Below are 18,466 nucleotides of genomic sequence, written 5' to 3'. Positions count from 1 at the left end.
CTATTTTTAATGTTATTACTTTCAAACATATTGCCCTTAGAAACTAGTATTTAATGAAAGTTGATATGATTGTTCCTCAGGTATGAATGTTATGAAATTTTATATGACCGCTTTATACATACTTATATTTCCTTGTATGATATACTCATCTATTCAAACTTTATGACTATTAATATCAAGATTTCTATGAGGCCTCACGTGATATCTTGTTACTGATTTTTTTCTACCTCTCTATAGCTGAAAACACCAAACAGTAGCAGACTCTGTAACTTCCTAGTGCAGACTTGTCTTTTCAAATTAATGGAAATGCGACTAAAATAAAACGAAAATTTGAAAAATCATTTACTCTGTGCCTACTTTGAAATATTCTTGCACATTTTTAATGACTGTCTGCAGCCTCTAGAGTTAGTTTTGAACGTCTTAAGCTATTTGGAGTTTCTTTTTTATAATAGCAATTGTCATTTCTGTCTAAGATTAAAATATTATTTGTCTACTTTCTTAGGTTAAAATAATAAATTACCGCTTCATACGTTAACTGTATATAGTACCATACTAGAACAATATATTTTTTTGTTTTTTAACATTGAAAAGATGTTAATTTTTGCAAATTACAAATATACTTTGCGTTATCTTCTTTTAGTGGTAATTATGTATAATGTTTCAGTGTAATTAAATTGTCATTTATGGGAAAACAAATAGCTTTAAGAAACACCATACGTTCATGAAATTGCAGCATAAATTCATAATGATATCATAAATTATATTTTAAAGAACATATGAGTGTATGAATTTTTTCCTGAATTGTGATAAGACTAAAATCAATAAATGAAGGCAAGGCGTAGATGCTATCCGCACAGCTTAATCAACTCAAGTATGTACATTTTATTCCAGTGCATGATATAGAATATAAGGCAGTGTTATGACAAGGATGCAAAAATGCAATGGTACTGAAGTGTAGAAATAATTGATTTTTGACAGAAGGATAATTCAAATGTGAAAGTGTTAGAAAAAAATGACTGACATTTGGATTAATGTAATCATAATTTTATTCCTCTTTAATGAAACAAGACCACAGGTAAAATAAATGTAGATCTTCGTGGTTATCATGTTTTATGATTCTAATAATTAAACTTTTCATTTGGAATTTCATGCCATTGTTTGAAGAAAACTTCTTTAAGCTGTAGATTGTATTGTTCTTTGTAGATTGCTAGCATAATAATTCAAATATTAAAATATTGATTTAGACGAGATCACTGATTCAGTGTGTAAAAGATTATTCTTGCACCCAATCTCATGGGGAAAATTACCAATTTCGTACAATTCAATCTTACATTTTAAAGCTTTCTGAACAGTTGGCAGGAAACCGCGAATCCATTCTCATTCTCGTTCATATGATGTTTGTCGAAGCCATGTGAAAATGACTAGATAAGAAATGCACAATAATGTTTCACAGAAATATGAATTTCTTGACAAAGGGATTTTTTTTCTTGTCTCTGCGATTAATTTCTGCTACCTTACCCAATGATGCACAGATTAAATATTTTGCTACATTACATGAGAATTGTTGTTACCAAATTTATTACGTCACAAAAGCCAAGTATTGAAAGCCAGCCAAACACGATTAATCTTTCCTAATCAATAATGGTATTCTGACACAACAGATCCTGTGAAAGTAGATATCAGATCTTTATAGCACTTCATAGAACGGTTTGATAAGCAATATATAAAGACAGCAGGGGTTATTTAAAGTTAAATCAGTAAAGCTTCATTACTAGTTGTCTGCTAGATATTAATCTGTTCTAAAAATCTAAAAAAAAGTCCATATTACACGTTTTAAGGAAGTGTAATCTGACACTCGAAACCTATTCGATTTTTCAACCAAAAGTTAAATTTATCTGTACATCAATGTTATATGATTAATTCGAAATATTTCACATATCAATGGTTAGATACTGCCTGGTTGGAAGAATCATAGCAAACTTTAAACAGATCATAATTGGGTTTATACATGCTCGTAGTCGTAATTCAAGTCAAGAAATTGTGTTTGAGTGCCAAACTTCACAAAAATCCATACAAACGAAGCTTTACAATTGATTGAACTTCAAAGCCTTTTCAAAAGTTGCAACCATGGAACCTATTAAACTTCATAAAAATGGTTACAAAAGAGAATCAATGATTTTTGTATTTCATAATTACTGGGTCGATGCCACTGGTGGTGGATCTTCCTTATGATTGTATATGACTGTTAAGATGTTTCTCCTTAAAATACTTGTATAGTTTATTGAAATTTGCAACATAATATAATTGGTACTTTTGTATTTGAATAATACTGACTTTCATTTCACGATAAAAGCGAATGATAATTACTATCCTTGGTTATATGACTATGTAGCTGTATTTTTTTTCTTTTAGGTTCAAGAATTCAATGTAAAAGATGATTGTTGTAATGGGACATTAGGCTATGCTAATTCAGTGATGCCATGTTCAGCACTCAAATGTTGTGATCCCCGAGAAACGGTTACTGTGTCACTTGTCAATGCTGCCTTAGGATATGTCTTCCGATGTGAGGTTTGTAAAGTTGTATGAAATCGTTTTATAAGCTGACTCTCATGCAATATCTAAACAGCTAGATAAATTTGTCATTAAAACAACTAAAATCTATACTGTAGCTATGACAGAAAATACCTTTTTTGTTGTCAAACTTACTATCTTTTCTCGATCGTTTTTGAAATGTCTTATTCAGTGAGCAATTGGTGATCAAACAGTCGTTCACATCTGCCATGTTAGCCAAGAAGTAGTCGTACACGACAATCAAGTCCTAGTCAAATAATATTACCCTTTTGGGTAAACATCTAGATGGTATATGTGTAACAGACAATATTTTGCCCGAGGGAATAAGATGATACCATTCTCTCGAGATAAGAAAAAGTGTAAATAATTATTTGCTTTAATTTCGTTCGAAACATATTCATCTTAAGTGATGTCCGAGGGCTTTTAGACATTTATATCTCGTCTTGCTCATTTACTTTTGTTACTTTGTATGTATGGTTTTAGTTACTTTATGTTCTTTGTTGTGTTTGTCTGTTTTCCATGTCTGGTCTTTGTCCCTGGATTACATTCTTTTGATTCCCTCAAGAATCTTGGTTCCCTTGGTTACTCATTCATATACATACAATCATTCTAAATATTGATGTTTAGTTGCGATTATAAAATTTAAGATTAACCTTTATGTTAATAGTAATCTTGTCCTGAAGATTATGATGATCCTTGTTTCTTCTAAAATTAATGTATTTGTTTTGCATGATTATCCACCAATTCTGTATTCTTTACATTGTAAAACATTGTTTTAAAAATCAATTGATGCTGACCAGGTGTGAATAGCAAGTGGAATTGCTCCGTGGTTTTTGTCTTGCTTTCCTGATCTTCAGTTTTAATATATAATTGTATTTTATCTTTTTCGCTAAATTTTGTATGTAGATCGTCTCTGTTTACTGTTTTTGCGTTGAGGATATGTACTTGGAATTCGATGACTATTAAATGCCCTATATTTTAAAGCGTCGGTAACATTTTGGCCAATATTTGTGAAACTAGTGGTAGCATGATGATTAGAAAATAAAATGTATTGTCAACAAAAGCGATTTGAAAATGATGTGTTTTAAGCTTTTCGTATTCAGTTCCAACCTTTTGTATCAAGGGATATATATAGAATGTGAAACCGACATCGATCTCCCTATAGAAACAATATTTGGAAATTCGTTTGTTACATTTACGAGAGAGATATATAATACTTCTTTGTACTAGAATAGCACAAAAAATCGACATATTATCTAATAAGTAAAGTTCAATCTATGTTACCAATGAATCACTCCCTATGGATTTTAAAAGGTGATAGTGATGACGTAAAATGCAATTAGTTACATACATGAAAAAACCAAAAGACGTCAACCTTTTCTTTTGTTAGAAAATTACTTTCCAAAAATATCAAAAAGGCATTAATGCGAGACGTTTCATATCGTGAAAACTATCTGTGGAAGGTAATAAAGCCAACATTATTTTAACATCGATATTTGTCTTTGCCGGCGGAATCAGTAATTGTGTTAAAAAGGTAAATAAAGTCTGTCTTTAAATCCTTAGAGATTTAGTAGTTTTTATAAACATAGCCTTGTTATTTATTACAAAGAATAAACAAACTACGAAGAAAATGTGACTATCGATCCTTTCTGGGTTTGCTTACCATTTCTTCTGCATTGACTAATGACCAATACCACCTTACAAAGGAGATGTTCCCACATAAATCACAAATGGTAGCGATTCTTATTTCTTTTTGGCCAGAGACCAATACTCCTTTACAAATTGAATTTATCTTACTTTTGAAGCACTCAAGTAGTTTAATCTGATATGCCCAAACAATGCACTGCTACACGATACTGAAATGTTGCCAACATTTATTTAGTTTATGTTGCAAGGTAGCAATATCGAATAACATATGATATTAAAAAATTGGAATCCATTCCGAAGGAAACAATAATTTTCATATAATAATATTCGGACTATTCATATGTGATAAAGATATGCGCTTTCCAAGTGCATCGTCAAATAAGCTAACAATTCACAAAATAAGAATAAGTGAAAAATAGCCACGTTTAAAAGAAAAAAAGAACTACATAAAATATAAATAAAACGCAAAAAATAAAAGAAAATTATTATTATATTTTTTTTTTTTATTATTTTTACGTTTTATTTATATTTCATCTGTATGTAGTTCGTTTTTACCTTTAAAACGTGGCTATATTCACTTAAACTTAATTCTTAATTACGTTTAATTTGAGTCATTTCACAACATATATTTTTTTTTTAATTCACAAAATACTCACGAGAAACACAACTATGTCAATTTAGATCCGATACATTATAATTAAATGTATTATATTGTTAAAATATGTGCCTCTGCATATTTTACTTTTTATTCTTTTTCTTATTTGTAGAAATGGTCTGAAATAAAAAGTGAATGCGTACCTCGTGGCGATACGCTAATAAGTACCAATGAATATGTACAGAAATACGGATCACGTGTCTGCTGTAGTGGATTGAAACTTCAAATTTACTTCAACCATCCATCTGCTGCCTTTGCCGTAGAGTGTGTATGATGAGAAAATCGGTGTATACATAAAGTGATTAAATCGTCAGTTATCCATCCAGCAATTGCCTTTTTGGAATTTTAAGAATAACATTGGTTAGGAAAAACTTAATAGCTAAATACTGTTGAATGTCACAATTTATATATTATACAAACGGTAATATTTGTGTTGTTTTACAAACGGTCATGGCTAAGGAGCGATAGTTTACACCTCACTATTGCGCGGGGTAAAATAATTTGGCATAAATGGTCAGCCCGTGGTAAAATAATGATAAAATGGAGTTTCCATGATTTATTTCGATTCTTATGGGATAATAACGGTACTTTTTTTTACATTTTCGTGACCTCTTACGGCAACCTTAGACCCACCAAATTTGCCTTTATTTGGGAGTGCACTTTACGCTATGTCAGTTGAAATGGTCTCTAGTGAAATTTTGCTTTGTATTTTTTATAATGAAGGAAGGGACGAATTAAGTAGAACGATGTTAGATATGGCAATAGTCGTTTGCATTATAAGGTCACAGTTTTCACACATCGACAGGAAGAAAGTTTCATTCATTGAAGGTTGTTATTGTTTGGTTTCATACATGATGACGCACATGGCACAAGGCGAGTGCTACCGAGTACGTGTGTAAGTAATTTGTACGGAATATGATATAATTTTTCTAAAACATAACGTTTAATATATTCATTAAATATGAATCCGATGTTCATTCACGCTACTGAAATGAATGAAAACAGCTGATACACATCGGAATGTTATGTTTTATTTAACGTCTAGTCCGATAACGCTACTCAACTGAGAATAAAATAAGTATTGTAAAAGTCGTTGAAGGTAATTTTGCTTACTTTCAAACAACAAATGTTTTCAATATTTTAATCAGTAAGCTTATTTCACGGCAAATTATGTCTATTAAAATACTATAACTTCGGAAAAGTACTTCATAAGAGAGGTATGAATAAACAACTGTCAGCAGTAGAAATTATTTTACGTGTGAGTATTGTTTGACAAAGTATTGTAAATTCCAGTGATCTTATATTGCCATTACATATCTCAAGATTTTGAATTAAATTCGTCAGTTTATTTCTCAAATATGACCTAAATGTAATAATTGTATCCTTTTCTTTGTACGTGTTCTCAAGAGTGTGAATGTCGCTTCCTCATTGTTGTAAATGCCACACAAATGGTTTTACTTCTTGGTGACATACTAAAGTTAAATTCAGTAGTTGCAGATAGATGTAGATATATTTCGGTAATGAAAGTTGATCATGTATTATTTTATTAGCAGTAATGCCTGTTGTGAATGAACATATCCAGTATCTTGTTCATTGCTTCTCTTGCTTATACTATCATCTATACATATTCATAACAATGATACATATCTCGTTGGAGGGTTATTCTTTTAATGGTGCTATACTCTTTTCATCTGTAAAGTATTTTTCTTTTGATTATATTTTTAATAAAATAATCATATTTGTCTTAGTATTTCTGTCATAAAATTCTTAATGTGTTTTTTTTTATTCTGGTAGGCTTATGCATGGAAATCCGTGGACTAATACAATAAAAGGCAATAACCAATTATACTATACGCTAAAAACTAAACGTTTAGTCAAAACGTTAATCATTTATATTCGGGAATAAACTATGGGTTCTCGAATATGAGTAAGTATGACCTCTTAAAAATAGCAAACTGGCAATTAAAGGTTATGTCCGGAGAAAAAAAAATCTGATAAATGGTGGGCGTTTGAAAACCGATTCTCAAAAGTTGTCACTCATGTCAAACGCTTTAAAATGAATACGTATAGTGATATATAGAAAAATCAAAGTCGTTTAAGCCTAGAATAAAGTTCAGTAGAAACTGCTCTTATGTATTTCCATTGAATTTAAGTTTTTGTGATGACAAACAAACAATTTGGAGTATCTAGTGATAAACCTTAACTATAATAATATCAAGTGAGTCTGTTTATTGAGTGAGTTGGAATAAAAGATCGTTAAGTACTTAATAGGTGATTTCCAAATGTAAACATAAAATTATTAATAAAATGAATCGTTTATCATGACAAATGTCTCATTTCTTTTTTAATTTGAAAGTCGACAGGCTTTTTTAATTGAACCTTTAGAAAATGACCGTAAACGAATACTTGCCTTACTTATACGAATATAGATAATGGACAATTTTCATTGTAAAACAAATATATATCAGAAAACCTCCCCAAAAGTTTAGATCTGTTCATCTAAAATAAGTACTATATTGTAACCATAGATATATTATAACGTAAACAATTTAATGCCAAACACATTTGTTATCGCCCATATCAAAGTTCAAAGGAAATCAAATAATATCTGATAACATATTTGGTCTATATCCATCAATAATTTAATATGCCATTTGAACTGTTAGAAAAGATGTCATTTTGGATACAAAATTTTCCTCTCACCTAATCAATAAACAAGGTCATGAATTTCAAACCACGCCCCTTTCAACCGGGCTACTTTTACCAATGATATAATCCTGTCTGAAAAAGGCGTGTGTATTTAAATAAATTAAAATGAAAGAGTAATCAAGGGAACCAAGATTCTAGTGGAAATCAAAAGAATGTAACCCGGGGACAAACACCAGATATAAAAAAACAGACAAACACAACAAAGTAACAAAACTAAATTAGCAACATGGACTCCACTAAAAACTGGGAGCATGGACCAGGTGCACCGGTAGGGTAAGCGTCCTATGCTTACAACACCTGCAAGTTGCTTAGAGAAAGTCAATTTCTGGTTAGTCATATCGTGACTTACAATAAAGATCGATAGTAAAGGAAAGCTATTTAACAAACTATACGACAAACGCGATGACTTTTCATTCAGAATTGTCAACGTTCCTTTCATCTATGGCAACATCCCTTCAGCACCTGCGTATGGAGTTTTCACAACTCTTATGAGACTGACTTTATAGCTGATCTGATCCGAAAGAAAGAATATCGTTCAGCTAGATCTTTTAATCTCAGTTTCCGCTATATAGATGACGTATTATCTTAAAATAATCGTTATTTAGGGGATTTGATACATCGCATCTACCCCAAAGAACTTGAGATAAAGGATACTACAGACACTGTGAAGTCAGCCTCATATCTTGACCTACACTTAGAAATCGATGGAAAAGGAAAACTCTTGACCAAAGTTTACGACAAACGTGATGACTTTTCATTCAAAATTGTCAACTTTACTTTCATCTGTGGCCACCCTTCAGCACCAACGTATGGAGTATTTATATCACAACTCATACGTTATGCCAGAGCGTGCCGAAACTACGCAGACTTTTTGTATCGCCCTAAAACTCTAACAAATAGGCTTCTGTAACAGGGTTATGTTGCTACAAGATTGAAGTCATCACTACATTAGTTTTATGGTCGTCATCATGAACTTGTGGATCGTTATGGTGTATCCATCTGCACAATGAAAACTGATTTATTCAACGGGTCATATTTTTCCTTTCCTCGTTTGTCTACCCCGACTTGACTTTTTATTAGCAACTCGGCGAGTGTTTCTAGAAAAGCAGAGGACGCTTACCCTACCGATGCACCTGGTCCATGCTCCCAGTTTTTGGTGGCGTCCGAGTTGTTCATTTGCTTTTGTTACTTTGTATGTATGATTTTAGTTACTTTATGTTCTTTGTTGTGTATGTCTGTTTTCCATGTCTGGTCTATGTCCCTGGATTACATTTATTTATTACCGCTATGACCTTGGTTCCCTTGATTACTCTCATACGCTATGCCAGACCTAAGTTGACTTTTTGAATCACCCTAGACTTCTTACAATTAGGCTTCTGGAACAGTGGTATGTTGCTACAAGATTCAATTCATCACTACAGACGTTTTATGGTTGTCATCATGAACTGGTGGATCGTTATGATGTATCCATCTGCACCATGAAAACGATTTGTTCAATGTGTCATTGCTTTCCTTTCCTCTTTCGTGTACCCTGAAATTGACTTTTTATGAACAACTCGGCGGGTGTTTCTAGAAAAGCAGATGACGCTTACCCTATCGGTATTTTTTGTCTATTTTCCATGTCTGCTCTAGGATATTGGTTCCTTTGACTACTCTTTCACATCATATGAATATATGAATATTCTCAACTCATGAATGTTAGTCACAATGAGTTTGGGGGAAATTTTTTTGTTTTTGTTTTTGTTTTTTCTTTGTTTTGCTTTTTTTGTTTTTTTTTTTTTTTTTTTTTTTTTTTTTTTTTGTTATATATATATATATATTTTTGTTGTATAGTTCTCTTGAAAGTATCTATTTAAGCTAGTTTTTCTTCGATTCTTATAAATTTCTCAATATGCTCTTTTCAAACAAATATACATGTATATATAGTTCTGATGAAATTTAATTCAAAAGTATAATTCCAATAAAAAATCTTTCATGTAAAACACTCAATTCAGTGCTGTAAATCAGAACTACAATTACAAAGGATATAAAACTATGTCATATAATTCCAGTAATATATATCATTGCACTTAATTCCTAACTGTAATTCTAATGAAAATAGCACTTAATCCAAATCTTTGATTAACAAAGAAAGCATTGCACTACATCCCAAACTACTTGTTATATTAAAATCATTACACTTTAATCAAGCTTTTAACTATTATATTTCACTGAAAACTATTGTACTTCACATAAAGCTATTTATAAGATAAAGAATCCCACACTACATACCAATTGTACTTAATCCTAAGAAGTTTCAATGAAAATAACACTTAACCCAAATTTAAAATTTAGTTAAAAATCATTGTATTTATAATCCCAAATAATAATTTCAGTCAAACTCAATGCACTTAATTCACAATTGTAACACAAACAAAGTTTTTTTTACATTATTTTTTATTCCTTTTTGAGTATAGTCAGGCTTTTAACAAAGACTCATACATCACCACCTGACTAAGTTGTAACAGAATCTTCACGAGAAATCAAATTTAATACGAAAAAGACTATACAAAATAATAATAAATATAAATATATAGTACTTTGGAACAGTCAATAGAAGATTCAGTAAAAGTCCTTCTTGGGGATCGCCCAAAAGGAAAACATCTTTTTTTTCAAAACCAAGCCTGTAAAAAAACTTTTGCAGACAGTGATAAACATTTTGCAAAAAATTAAAGGTGATTGCACAACCAAAAAAAATGTCCAACTGTTTCCTTTTCATTATTGCAAAAAGAACATACATCACTATTTTTAATGTGAATTTTGTACAAAAATACTTTTGTAGAAACTCTGTGTAAAAATTTATATTGGAAGTTATTCAAATAAGCATTTCTACAACACTTCTTATTGAGTACAAAAACTTTATTCCATTCTGGGATTTCAACCTTAAATTCATTTTCCCAATTATAAAACTTTTTATTTGGGAGACAACTTTGCTGTTTAATAAGCTGTGTATAAATAAATTTTACTTTCTTGCAATGAACAACTCTATCTAAGAATTCATCACATGGCGTAAAATTTTCTAGATTGATATCTTTAACTTATCTTATACATTTTTAACATCAGAAGGTATAGGGCTAATCAAAGAAAAATATTTAACAAAGTTCTGGCTATTTGTCTTTTCCTTGATGTCTTGGAAAGGAAAAAATGTTTCTTGCTGCATTCATTATGTTACAAATGTATTTAATATTGGCATTCTCCCATCTCATGTAGTAAGGTTTATCTTCTACTGATACATAGTTCAAAATATCAATTGATAAACATTGTTGAATATCATTTAATTTAAGAATTGGTTTGTAAATAGTTAAAGCACAAATCACATCCCTCCAAAAAGGGTTTTTGATATAATGTTTAACTTGGAGAAGTTTCTCTTTATTAAGAGAAAATACTCATAAACCACCAATATGTTTCAGTGATGAATTCAATAATTGCTGCCAATCCCCATTTTCATGAAGGAAAATTCTTCTCACCCATCCCATTTTTAGATAAATAATAAACGATGGCAAATGAACCATTAGCAATCCTCCATATGGTATGTCTGCTATAAGTGTTTTGCGCTTATTTTTTCTGTTTTTCCATCCCAAATAAAATTAAAAAAAAAACAGTTTATTTAATTCATTTATAAAATTCTGATTAATATCGGGTAAAGTCGTTAATAAATGAATCAGTTTTGACAAGGCCAAACTTTTAACCACAGTGATTTTTCCTTGAAGAGTAAGCTTCCTGTGTTTCCAGCTTTTTAATAGTCTAGTAATCTCCAACACTTTTTTCTTAAAATTTAAATTGACCATAGAGGTGAAATCTGGTGAAAAGACAATACCTAAATATCTAAAATTTGAAACTGACCAATCAAGCTGCTCATCGGGGCATATAATATCCTTTGAATATTTCTTCGATCCAACCCACAGTACTTTGGTTTTACTATTATTCATTTTCAAACCAGAGGCACCATGAAAGTCTCTAAAAGATAATAAGGTTTCTTTAAGAGATGATTCTTTTCCATCTATCAATAAAAACGTATCATCTGCATATTAACTTACAATAGGCCCTCCCCTTTTAAAGCTAACCCCTTTGATATGAGGGCTATTTTTAAGCTTAATAGCAAGTAATTCTACTCCCAATATAAAAAGATAAGGAGACAGTGGATCACCTTGGCGACAGCCTCTACTTAAATTGAAAAAAAGAAGATATAAGACAAACAAAAATTGTTATCATCATGGCACTTTATCCCAAACTATGACGACCAGGGCAGTACATATTGAACAATTTAATACCAATGAAGGTCCATTTATAAAGCACTTAATTCGCTTAATTAACCCATAGCACGATTCCAAAAATTTAAACTCATATGAGCCTCAAACTGTTTGCATTTTTTGCTGCACTTGTTCCTTAATTAGTAGAAATCATACAGTTTTTCGTTAAAACGACGCATTAGTAGGACTATTTACGTTTTATGATGGAAGGAATAAACATTAATTAAGGTCTCATTAAATAATGATATATTATACTTCAATGCAGTGTGGTTAAAATAAAAATAAATATTTATGTACTTTTTTTCAATCTTGTCAACATAATTCAAAACAAATATCAACTGATTGAATTTGAACTCTCCTAACCATTGAAAAAAATAGAATAACCCAGGTAGCTGCTTCGGATTTAAATAACCAGGAGCTGGTTATGGAAACATTCACAGGAGAGTATTCATCAACTCTTTCAATAGCAACTGCTCAGTTTAAATGCCCCATTTTCTATGTCAATTCTTTGTTTTTTTTCCAGCAGATTGGTAACTAAAGGGTGTCATGGTTGTAGGAAAGTCACTGTAAATTAGATTTACTTTATGTAGGCGATCAACATATAACATAATCAGTTGTTATTATAAGACATGAATGATCACATTATGTTAAATTTCATCAATATTGGACTCATTAGCAGGTATCCCACATCCTCCAATGTCTACCAAATAAACAGGGAGATATTCAAGTATTTTATGTCTGACTAAATTGTGTTTTAGATGTAGGGGAAAGTTTATGTTTAACCTGTAATATAGCAAAATATTTTTGATGCCTGATTATTTGTCGTTGAACGTTTCTTCCGACTTATCCCACAATTCACAATATGTTACTCACCTAACTCAAATGATGGGACCGTATTCCAAAGTTTGATAATTAGACAGTATTTTTCATTATTCTTCCCACTCAATACAAAAAGATCATATATTGTTTATTCCCGTTCTTTTTCACCGCACAATTTACTTTAAATTTTTATTTCTGTGTGTTTTCGTGTAGTGTTTTGAACATTCTTTGTTAATTTTTTATTAATATTATATATATATATATATATATATGTACATTCTTGGTCTTTGTTCTTTTTTATTTAAGAATTTGCTTATGTATATAAATGCTTGCGATTGACTACGAATTTATTAGTTGCAAGGATTTGTAAAAAAATATTTTGAAGGGGTATTAAATATAGTTTAGCTGTTTAAAGTATTTCATACGCTATTACCTTATATCATTAATACCTTACATTATCCAGTATTTACAATAAGAAAATATCATGATGTTACAGAAACAAACTAGCTTTCCTAGTAGTTTAGATATTACCTCTTCATCTGAGACGTATGTTGTTGTATCAATCCGGTGCAGTTTTATTATATGTTTTTATTCATAATTCAACCAATTTAAAAATGTTAATATTACCGCCTATGTCAAATTCAGAACGTAAAAGATTAATAAATCATACCTTTACCTCTTATATGTCACAATAGCTTTTTGTATTACGATATTCAGATGCCAATTGGTATCCCTGACATATAAAATCGTGATAATTAAACAAAAACCTCTGGCTGTATGGCACCCATGAGATTCTTGTTTAATGCTGTATAGTATGAAAAGTGTCAGTAACGTTTTTGAAAGCGTTATATATGGAGATGCTGTCGACGATAATCTGGTATAATTACACTGTATTAAAGATTTTAATCACGTTATGGAGGCACAACTTCGGTGTTAAGTCCAATCTTATGTTATTGACATTATAATCATGTTCCCAGGAGATCCGTTTTTCAGAAAAAAATAAGTAGCCGACACAAAAACATAGATATATTAAAGGTACATATATTCTTTGTTTTGAAATTAAAAAAACGAAACACGTTATAGGTAATAAAACAAAAATATAAAGAAATTTTGTCCGATAGTTGATAAAATACAGAAAACACACAGACAAGTAAAAGACCAAGATTCTAGAGAGGAAATCAAAAGAATATAATCTAGGGACAAAGACCAGGCGTGGAAAAGAGACACACACAGCAAAGAACATAAAATAACCAAAATAATATATACAAAGTAACAAAGGTAAATTAACAACTCGGATTCAACTATAAACTTAGAACATTGACTAGATGTATCAGTAGTTCTTAATTTTACTAGAAACAATTGCCGAGTTGATCATAAAAAGCTAATTTCGGTGTAGACAAAAGAGGACAGCAAATCTTTTACACTTTAGACAAATTAGATTTCACGGTGCAGCTGGATACACCTAAACAATCCAGTTCATGATGACAATAAAACTTCTGTAGTGATGACGTCAATATTGTAGCAACATAACCCTGTTCCAGATGCTTAACTGTAAGAATTCTATACAAGATACAAGATGTTGCATAACGTATGAGTTGTGATATGAAAACTCCATACGCAGGTGCTGAAGGGATTTTGCCACATGTGAAAAGACAGTTGATAATACGAAATTAAAAGTCATCGCGTTTGTAATATAGTTTGGTCAATAGTTTTCCTTTCCTTTACAATTAATCTTTAAGTGTAGGTCAAGATATGAGGTCCCCGAAACTAGGATTGGTTAATGATAATACGTCATCTATATACTAGAAATTGAGATAAAAGTATCTAGCTTAATGATGTTTCTTCCGTGGATCAGATCAACCATAAAGTCATCCTCGAAAGAGTGAAGGAATAGGTCAGCAAGTAGAGGAGCACAGTTTGTTCCCATTGGAATTCCGACCGTTTGTTGAAAAACTCGTCCACACACTGGACAAATATGTTGTCGATCATAAATTCCAACATTTTGAAAACATTTTCTTTGGTATACTTACAAGATGATTCGGATTTTTTTTTACGAAGTATGAGGAATCTCTACCAAGAACAACATATTTGTATCTAGTTGTATAATCTTTTTTGGAGTAACAACGATGTATGTTTTGAAAAAGATTTGTCAGGGTGTTATGAAAAGAATCCGAGCGGTAGTTCTTTCCATAAACTAAATTAATGTCACGAACACGATAACTATATAAAAAGACTATTTACTAAAACTTCAGGTACAAATGAATATCAAAGCTTGGATCGACTAAGTACACCACTTATTTGCACATAAGAACACGTCATTTACGGCAATTTTCTAAAGTGTCCACCGTTAGATCGTTGTCCGTTTCGCTTCTGGTATCCCTGACTGAAATTTACGCCATTAACCATCAAACTTCGGGAAACGTAATAACGTCATTTAGGGAACGTTAACGTTAGGAAAGGCAGGATCACAACAAAAGGCCATATCTTTTTGTCTTTTTACATAGCTTTACTTTTATCAATTATAATATTTTGTAAATCAGTATTTCAAATCTAGGCAGAATGGTGTGTGTCAGAGTTTGTTATGAAGATCTGGTTGACATTGAGTAATACTTATAAAAATATGTTTATTCTTATACCCGAAGAATGCTATTGAATTAGTAGACACTTACCGAGGACTTAATACAAGTTGATAAGATCTGGTGCAGAATATTATGTACATATGTCAATATACTGTTGAAAATCATAAGTTACAGGAGTTGAACAGTTTTTGTTTTTCATATTCGGACTTCCATTTGTCAATTACGACATCCGGAGTCGCTGTTTAACCAATCGTCAGTCATCACTTTGAATGGAATTCTTTGTTTTCGGTCGTTTGCGATGCCAATACGTCCAATATGCTTTCAGAAATCTCTGGTGTTATTACTTTGGTACATATCACTGAGTTTGTCCTGTTCTTGTCTTTGGTAGTTTCGTTCGGTTTTTCGGATAACTTCGTCAAATTCGTTACGAGCCGTACAGAAGTCCTGTTTTTGTAATGAATAAAAGTCAACATACAATATTAAAACGAAACATGCAACATGAGGGAAAACAAACTCTCAGTGTTCTTCGTTATTTCTTGAAATTTCATGATAATTGACATAACATTTAACATTAACACAAACATACATTGCCATTTATTGAGGATCTGATATCTAGAGGGAAATCCCCATCGACCTGCTGAAATTTCAAAAGTGTCTAGAAAAGAAATCGTTGAAAAGTTCATTCAACTAATACAGCAAAATTGATAACACAGTTCATGCTATTGATTTATAATATAAGATTTCAATCTGTAATTCGACTGTAGGTGGTATAAAGTAGATCTGACGAAGACAAACGTACTCAAGGGTAAAGGCAAAACGTACTCAAAGGGTAAAGGCAAAACAAAGAAATAGAAACAAAATAACATAATCACATGCAAATGATCAAAATAAATGGCTTTCAAACTTTTTTTTTAACATAGAACATACAACATAAATACATGAGTTGAAAAATATTTTATAAAGGGTTTTAGAATATCAGGCATGTCTTAAATATACTACAGTTTTGTTTCATTTTTCGTTTTGTTTTGTTTTTTTTTGTTGTTTTTTTTTTTTTTTTGGTTGTTTTTTTTTGTTTTTTTGTTTGTTTGTTTTTGTTTTTTTTTTTGCCTTTGCATTATATTTTTGTTATATGTAAGTGATAGCTTGATTTAAATCTAGCACTCAAAGAAGATATTTGATCAACTTGTTTTATGCAAAGATGAAAAAAATTAATCATTTAAAAATAGTAAATACTTACAGAAAAGTAATAAAATTCACGGTAACATAACGATGAAACTTCTTCAAAGTATACTTAAAGGTCAAATAACGACATGAAGACACATTAATGACCAACATTATCAAACAATATTGACATTAAGGTGAAATCATCCTGTTCTAAGTATCATGTGCAAACGCAGCAGACAACTTGAAACTAGTGGACAAACATCGGAAATTGACAAAATTAGATTAAGGCAACGAAAAATCACCATTAAACACGTCATTTATCTATAATCTATTGAAAATTTTAATTTAAGCTTGAACTTGACATCACAAAACAATAAAGCGTGCGATAAAAACCAATTAGGGCCAAACATTTCGTGGAATAATTCAAAAGAAAGAAAGAAGGGAAATGTATATCTCGATGCGTACTTACACCGTGTGTTAATTTATAATGTGTAAGAGCACATTACAAAGTACATGTGATCAATGCAATGCATATGAAATCGTTTATATAATAATGTACATTTTTATGTCAGCCAATAAGTTTTTTTTATCAAAATGCATTGAATTATTTAAAAAAAATGTTGTTTTGTGTTGTCAGCATTTATTTTAAAACATAAAGAGAACTGAAATACCCTACAAGGTATTTATACCCATTCTTATTTGAAAACCATTAAATTTGTTTATGTCTATTACCGTACAAGTGTATAAAACCTTTCACAGTGATATCAATATCATAAATCTAGACAACCAAATTAGGCTTGAATAACGTTCGAATACAGCAATTGCGTGAAGTCCTACAAGCCTTAATGATGACCATTATTCCGTTACTTGAGACAATAATGGCGAGACCTTCATCTTATTCCATATCGTTTACATATAATTATTATTGATGATCTCATAAACACAGGAATTCTAATGTCTGTAGAACTAGATAATAGCCTTAGTAATGATGAGGCGTCAAATATTTAGATTATTGTCATAAGTATCGCCGCCTAATGGTTTCTGATGGTGTCAGTTCGCTGTTCTCAATATAATCATTTATTCTATGCATTGATTTCAATGAAGAGTATTGTGTATAAAATAACGGTGACTGTCCAATAACTAAATTGATGTCTTGTGCTAAGATGGGATATATCTATAATGGTTGTTACACCCATGAAAATGCGTAGCTTTTATAATGAGTACTAAATAAAAGACTCCATCCAGAAATGGGACAAAATAGAAAATGCCGTAAATGGCCACAGCGCAGAAAAAAATAAACGTGGACTGGAAATGACAATATGATTTGGCGAACTGCCGATTAAGTATATATAGCAAGTTCGAGTTCTACTGTAACAGTAGAAGCGGATATCCTCCGGTTTCAAAATAATAAATATCAATAACACACAATTAAGAGACCAACGGATACACGAAAAAAACCGGTACGCCGCAGATATCAATTACAGAACTCTTTTTTTAAAGTTCAATTACTAAAGATCCGAATTGATATCAATTCAATCACCGGTCTCTCTGGTAACCAGAGAAGACTAACACAAAACTCTGTGGTATCACAGAAGCTTAAACACATAATATAAGCCGGCGTACAATTTTGGCGTACAATTTTGTTATACATGTCCCATGATCATCTTGTCATACCCTGCCAAACAATCTGCGGATCTGATCATCGCCACGCAAACATGCCCTCTCCCCGCATTTAGTAATCCTCATGTTGCTCCTCATTCCATTGACGGAAAGAGTAGTGGTCCTTCTTTCGGTTTGAAGTACTCTAGTGGCCCCTTGATATTGTTCAAATACATATCATTCCCAGTAGCTGGGAGATGTGCACCATCGTATCTAAACAAAGTTCTTTCTCTAGCCCTTATATCTTTGTGTCTAATGACACAACCACAGATAATTCAAGCAAAATTTCTAAGCATTAGGCTTAATCTTTTACAGGCCGATTCAACCCCCTTTTCATTTTTCATTACCGGCTTCATGCCAATATCTCCTCGTTA

General features: G+C 31.3%; 1 protein-coding gene across 4 annotated transcripts in view; it reads left to right on the top strand.

Annotated features, from left to right (window-relative positions):
* LOC148615261 (uncharacterized) overlaps positions 1–6,615 on the top strand; it is a 63,025-nt gene extending 56,410 nt beyond the window's left edge. For 3 of the 4 annotated variants that reach the window (XM_088590012.1, XM_088590014.1, XM_088590011.1), the window contains exons 2-3: positions 2,413–2,568; positions 4,986–6,615. In XM_088590012.1, the coding sequence (XP_088446138.1) occupies positions 2,413–2,568; positions 4,986–5,147 (318 nt within the window). In that variant the 3' untranslated portion in view covers positions 5,148–6,615. Of the gene's footprint in view, positions 1–804; positions 1,076–2,412; positions 2,569–4,985 lie in introns of those variants that run through there. The other variant, XM_088590013.1, reaches the window with a different exon arrangement.
* Positions 6,616–18,466: the final 11,851 nt, after the last annotated feature.

This window comes from Perna viridis, chromosome 6 (assembly GCF_037379345.1).
Source record: "Perna viridis isolate PV_CMFRI_1.1 ecotype Kerala chromosome 6, ASM3737934v1, whole genome shotgun sequence".
NCBI classification, from domain to species: domain Eukaryota; kingdom Metazoa; phylum Mollusca; class Bivalvia; order Mytilida; family Mytilidae; genus Perna; species Perna viridis.
This window is presented reverse-complemented; position numbering and strand designations above follow the sequence as displayed.